This window comes from Xyrauchen texanus, chromosome 22 (assembly GCF_025860055.1).
Source record: "Xyrauchen texanus isolate HMW12.3.18 chromosome 22, RBS_HiC_50CHRs, whole genome shotgun sequence".
NCBI classification, from domain to species: Eukaryota; Metazoa; Chordata; class Actinopteri; order Cypriniformes; family Catostomidae; genus Xyrauchen; species Xyrauchen texanus.
In genome coordinates, this window is record NC_068297.1 from 39419706 (window position 1) to 39425705 (window position 6000).

Here is a 6000-nt window from a genome sequence, read left to right on the forward strand (position 1 = left end):
GCCATCACGTTATAATCTAGCTGCACTCGAGGGACGAGCGTCCCTGCGACAGAGTGTGCATCAGTCGGGTGCAGTTTTAATCTCTCCCCCTTAGATCGGGACATTAGCGCAACTCATAGAAGAGGCACTGACCGCACCGAGAAATGCCAGTTTCAGAAATTGTAGTTATTTTCATGATCTGCTTCCATTTTATTTGAACTTTAATAAAGCTATAACACATTAAAAATAACTGCACTAAAGATTGAAGAGCTCCGCCGCCACTTATTCCACAACGAGAGTGCTACTGTATTTACTTATTTTGTATTTTTGAAAGGTAGATTTCAGACAAAATAATGATGATAGACACACAAACACACTTTCTAATTTTATCTAACTTAGGGCAGATGTGTGAATGGATTTTGGCTGCAGATGGCACATGAGTGAAGCAACATATAAAACAGTGTTAATGGGCACTAAGGAGTATTTGAGAAGATTTTATTCCTTTTGTAGATTAATTAAAACAAATAAATAGATATAAATTAAAAAAATGGCATGTTCTTGGAAAACGTGTCAATGTGAACATTCATACTGATGTAGGTCAATTTTCACCAGCTCGCTAACCGCAAACCATTGTGTTCATGTTGACTGATCTTAACTGACTGAACCGGAATTAGCTGTGGGTCTCAAAGTAGGTGGAGCTCCAGGGCACACCTACCGATGACGTGGACCAATGGCAGTAAGAAGGTGTTTAGCAAATGGTACAAAGTTTTCCTTAAAGGTGCTGTAAGCTATTTTTTCATGGAAAAGTATGCAAAAAAATTGTCCTACTCCCTTAAAGATATGAATGAAATAAGTGCCCTGTGACAGCTGTAAACTTGTAAACAGTAAACAGAAATGTGTCAGTGAACTGCGGACATTGATGTTTTTCACCTGTCAATCATTTTGTTCGTTCTCATAGTGTTGTATTTGAAGCGGATCACTGAGTCTATGATTCATAATGTTTGTCGGTTGAGGATGCTATTGTGCCAATGTTGAATTTGACAGCCACAGAAACAAACAATGTTACACTTTTGCTCAGTTTTGGTCTCAAAATTATCTTTGGAAAGAGTCACGTGAAACGCTAAATCGCTTACAGCACCTTTAAAGTTTGCCTTGATGAGCTGTTACGAACCATAGAAACAAACTAAAAAACGCCCTTCTTTTTGGACAGATTTTGTTCTAAATGATGTCACAATCTTTTATTTGGTAGGAAGTATGCAAGGGCTTTTAAGGATTTTTACGCACTAGATAAAGCGCAAGATCCGTTTTGATGACGTGAAAAGAGTCAGGTTAAAATCAAGTGGGAATACAGCGAATTGGATTTCCGAAACTAGACCCATTTGTCTGAAATTCTCATTGGTCGATACATACTTCCGTGATACATACGGTATGTGTTGTCAAATGAAATGAAACTGTGTCAAATGATCACACAGGCCAGATCAAAACTTGGGGGAAAGTCACATGTCTGAAGAACATGTGAAGAATTCCATAACCTTTGAGAGATGATGAAACTCACAATTAGACGTTTGAGACCTAGGAAGTTCTGCTCCACTGAACTGGCTGAGAGCACCTGTCTCTTCATGGCCGCCTGGTCACCCAGAAAGCGCTGAATCAGATCATTCACAGCATCACCCTGTAATAAGAGAGATTAATATTCCACACTGCAAACAGTAACCCTAAAAATTATTTGGACACTTAAGTAACATGTAGAAATGCCTGAAAGTTATTGCATTAGATAATAAACTATGAAACCAGTTTGCATTTATTTAAAAGAAACATGGCACAAGCATAATTTTCAAGAACAATATTTCACAATATAAATTTTGAAATGCTAAATAAATATGGTGTCTCTTTCTGGTTGTCAAATGTACGTTAAGCATGTGGTTACTCTCCTAGGACACCTGTGTGAACTTGAGGCTGACTTCATATGGTACATTCCCTAAAAATCCCCTTGACACCAGGTGGTTTACCCTTCTTTTATGTTCGGGTCATTTTTGATCCATTGAAGTGTTACAAATTGTGATCTTAATCTTAATCCTTAAGCCTTCTGATTCTCCACAACAGTGGATCATTACGAAGATAAAAAGTGCATAATACTTTGTGCATAATATTTTTGCAATGTCAGGGTGTTTTGGGTCATTATAAGAGTGTTGCTAGGTGGTTGCTAGGGCATCAATAAATGGCTGTAAGATGTTTTCTTACTGGCCCAAGTCAAAAGAGACCACCCCCCAAGTCTCCACAATGTGCTTGGCAATGTTCATGATTAGAACCGAAAGATGCTAATAAAGGTGCTATCCACTGGACTCTACCCTGTCTTTTTTTCCCCAAACAGTGGTGTGAAATTTTCTCACAAAATAGAAGTGTTAAACGTAACTGAAAATAGCTCAGAAAAGTGAATTTACTACTGGGAAAACCACTAGCATCAATTGTTTGCATATCAGTTATCTCCAATTTGCGAACAATTCATTCATTTGAACAGATTCTTTAAATGACTCGTTCAAACTCATTCATAATCTTTGGTAGATCACCCAACTATAGGGGATGACTTTGTTTAGGAGTAAAAAAAACTGGGAACAAAACAGGAATAATAATAATAATAATAATAATAATAATTAACATTATTGTGAATATTGGCAGCACCATTTGTAATTGATGTTCTTAATTTTCACTCACTTTTTTTTGCCTATTTGTTCTTATTTTTTTTTACATTTCACAAAATTAAATTTTTAATAAATTAAATTAAATAAATATTACATTTTATTTTGTTAAAGGTTACTTAATCCAATTTGATGGAATTTTGTTACGAAATTTAAATGCATAAATCAAGTGTTGTTCACAATAATGTTGGAACAATAAACATAAAATTTGAGACAATTTATATGTAACCAACCCAAATGTGAAAATACTGTGATAAACAGCCAATTAAAAACAAGGACTTCGGAGAGCACTATTGGGTGCGCACTATTGTTTTTTTTAACAGGTTTAATGAAACTAGCCATCTGAATGAACCAATTTGCCAAAATGAATTGGACTGCACTCTTGCACTATTGCAGATGCCACTTGTTTTTATATTTTGTAACCAAATTTTAAAATGTGACTTAACTGTCCAAATTAGCGATGCAGCGATATGAAAATTGTTGGTCGATACAGTTTTTTTAAAAAAAAATGTTTATAGAGAGCCACAGTGAAAGATAAATAGATGATAAAAAGATAATACAAATATTTAAAAATAACTAAATAACAAAGCATGATGATTGATATGAAAAAAATATTACTTTGTACTTTCAAAACATTTCTGCACTTCTGTTTTTGCAGTTCAAAACAACAGAACTCACATTTTACATGCATGCACTGTATATGTTAGAACATCACACATTCATTTTATGCATGTGTTGGACAATTCCATGGAAATGTCAACCATAACAAGGAAAAATAAAAAGTTACCAAAGGAACAAAACGCCCTTTTAAGTTCTATTGTGGTAAAATGGATAATGCCATACACACTGCTAGAGGGCGCCGTTTGCTTACACAATGGTGACTAAATCGCTGAAATAAATTCAGTCTATTTTTAAGCTTTCAAGGTTTAGTCATTGTGCAAGACCATATTGCGATTTCAATCTTAATAAGTCGTGCATTAAAACATGCACTCAGTATTTTTCCCCATTAAAAAAGTTTTACTCCTAAAGAAATGAATTGTAATTTTGAAACATACTGTATATATAAAATCATGAACACTCATATGAGATGAGGTCTCATATCAGTAACCTTATAAATGCTGTTTTATTTTACATGGGGCGGGGGGGGGGGGGGTTGGCAGCCCCCTCATGGGCCATTTTAGAATCACATGACCAGCTGAATCTACATAACTGTCTTGTTATTGGACACTTTCACTCATTGATTAAATTACTTATGGTTGATTGTGTATAGTGAAATTCTACAATATAACTTTACCTGAAAACAATTCACTTTGAATGATACTGCATCCACACGACTGGGTGTCGCTGTAAATCCAAGATGACATGAACAAAATGTTTCTGAGTGCAACTTTAATGGAAATATCTTACCTATGTCAAAGTTTGCTAGTTTCAAAGCATTTTAGATGGTTTTCCTCATCATGTAAAGTACATATAAGTAAGTACCACTTTCACAACTGTCACATTTAAAAAAAAAAATGTCTTTATTAATGTGAAGAGAACGGTTAAATCTTAGGAGTGCCAACCCTTCTACATTCAGTGGCATTCATAATTTCTGGATTGTGTTACAATTCACAGAGTTTTTGCAAAGTGTGATGATAATTAATTATAAATAAACCAGTGGTTTTTCATATTGGCATTTTCATGCGTAAAGCCCATTTGCCAATGTTTTTAATTTGGTCAAAAATTGCCAGATAAATATGGACGCCCGATACATCAGTGCATCTCCAGTCCAAAAACTTTCTGGGCTCACTGTCGAATGGGCATTACAAACATTTTAATACATACACAATGTATTAAAATGTACTGCAGCTTAACATTTCTGAAAATGTAATTTCCTCTGAGTGAAATTAGACTGACCTGCAGGTTGTCAAATTTGAGTCCGGGCATGGCCAGCTGCTCTCTCTCGATATACACTGGGTTAACCGGCTGTGTGTCCACTGATATCAGAGGCAGGTGCACTGCTGGTGCCAGACAATAGCTGAGATTCTGAAGGGACCGCTCCCTTGTGTGACTCTGCATTCGAGTTGCTGATTGATATGAAAGATGTAGAGGTTGTGAAAGAATCAAAAAAATCCGAGGCAGGGTTGACCGCGGCACTATCCGTGAAGAACTTACTAAGGCTGGGACTGGGCTGGCACACATGAGGGATGTGTTTTTTTGGGGTTTCTGTGTTGCTGATGGTAAAGCTTGGAGACTTGATCAAGGTGGGTTGGAAGCCATCAGGTATCAGGGCTTGTGTTTTAGGAGGCACACCCTGGCTGAAGATAGTACACACTGGGAAGGGCTCCTCTTTGTGGCCCATACCTGTATCCATCTTGAGAGGTGTAGCCTGAGTTTTGGCACTCCCAGGTCTGGGGGTGTCTGGGGTAGTATGGACAAAATGTTCCCTTTCATCTGTCTGAGGAGCCTCCATACTCTTCTCCTCTTCTTTTTCATCTTTAAATAAAGGTGTAGATGCCTCCTTGGGTTCAGCAGCATTAGCACAGGTGGCATTGTCAGTCTTTCCCTCTCCGTCTGCTCTTCCTGTCACTCCATCAGGATGTTTAGACTCAAAGTTCTCCCCAACTTCATTCTGCCCCAACAGTGTGTCAATGTGAATGACGTCCTCCTCCTCGTTGTTAGGTGAATCTGAAATCATAACACTCTCCATCATCTGGTCGTTCAGCTTATCTATTAAACTCTCAGAGTTAGCTCTGTCATCCTGAGGTGAAACGAATGCTTCAGCGTCCAGGTTGATGCTCTCCTCTTAGAAGGGTGCATTTGTAGGGTGAGACTGGCCTGAGAGATCAGACTGGGGCAGGGCTGATGATTCAAGCGTCTTAGACTCACCTGCTCCATCTATATCGAGAATAACAATCCTCTGAGCTGGAGCTTCACTGCTGTCCATGACTTCAGCCTGACTGTTCCTTGTGATTCACATTCAAACAAAACAGAGGTCAAGAAATTAAAGTGCAATCGCTCTTAAGCAACCCCTCTGACAGCTATTTCGATAACTGATTTTCTGTTAATTATCTGCTTAAGTAATCCATTAATCTGATAAAGAAGTCACATTTTAAAGCTCAAGAATCCATAAATTCAGTCAAGTGCATCCAAAAGTTTCTCTGGCAGTGTAAAATTGATAGATTATACATACTGTGCCAACGAAATAAATAATTAATTCATTTTAATGTTTTAATATAAGAGGACAGACCCTACTATGTAAGTTGGCTTTGTCAAGCCAACATACTTTTATTCTACAAACTTTTTCCAAAAATCCCTAAACAGAGACCATGGGTGCATCTCAGTC

At 37.3% G+C, this 6000-nt stretch overlaps 1 protein-coding gene across 1 annotated transcript in view; it reads right to left on the reverse strand.

Annotated features, from left to right (window-relative positions):
• Window positions 1–5601, reverse strand: part of trappc12 (trafficking protein particle complex subunit 12) — a 56824-nt gene extending 51223 nt beyond the window's left edge. Inside the window, 3 exon segments of the mRNA XM_052153995.1 lie at window positions 1535–1651; window positions 4572–4627; window positions 4674–5601. Of these exon segments, the coding sequence (XP_052009955.1) occupies window positions 1535–1651; window positions 4572–4627; window positions 4674–5601 (1101 nt within the window).
• Window positions 5602–6000: the final 399 nt, after the last annotated feature.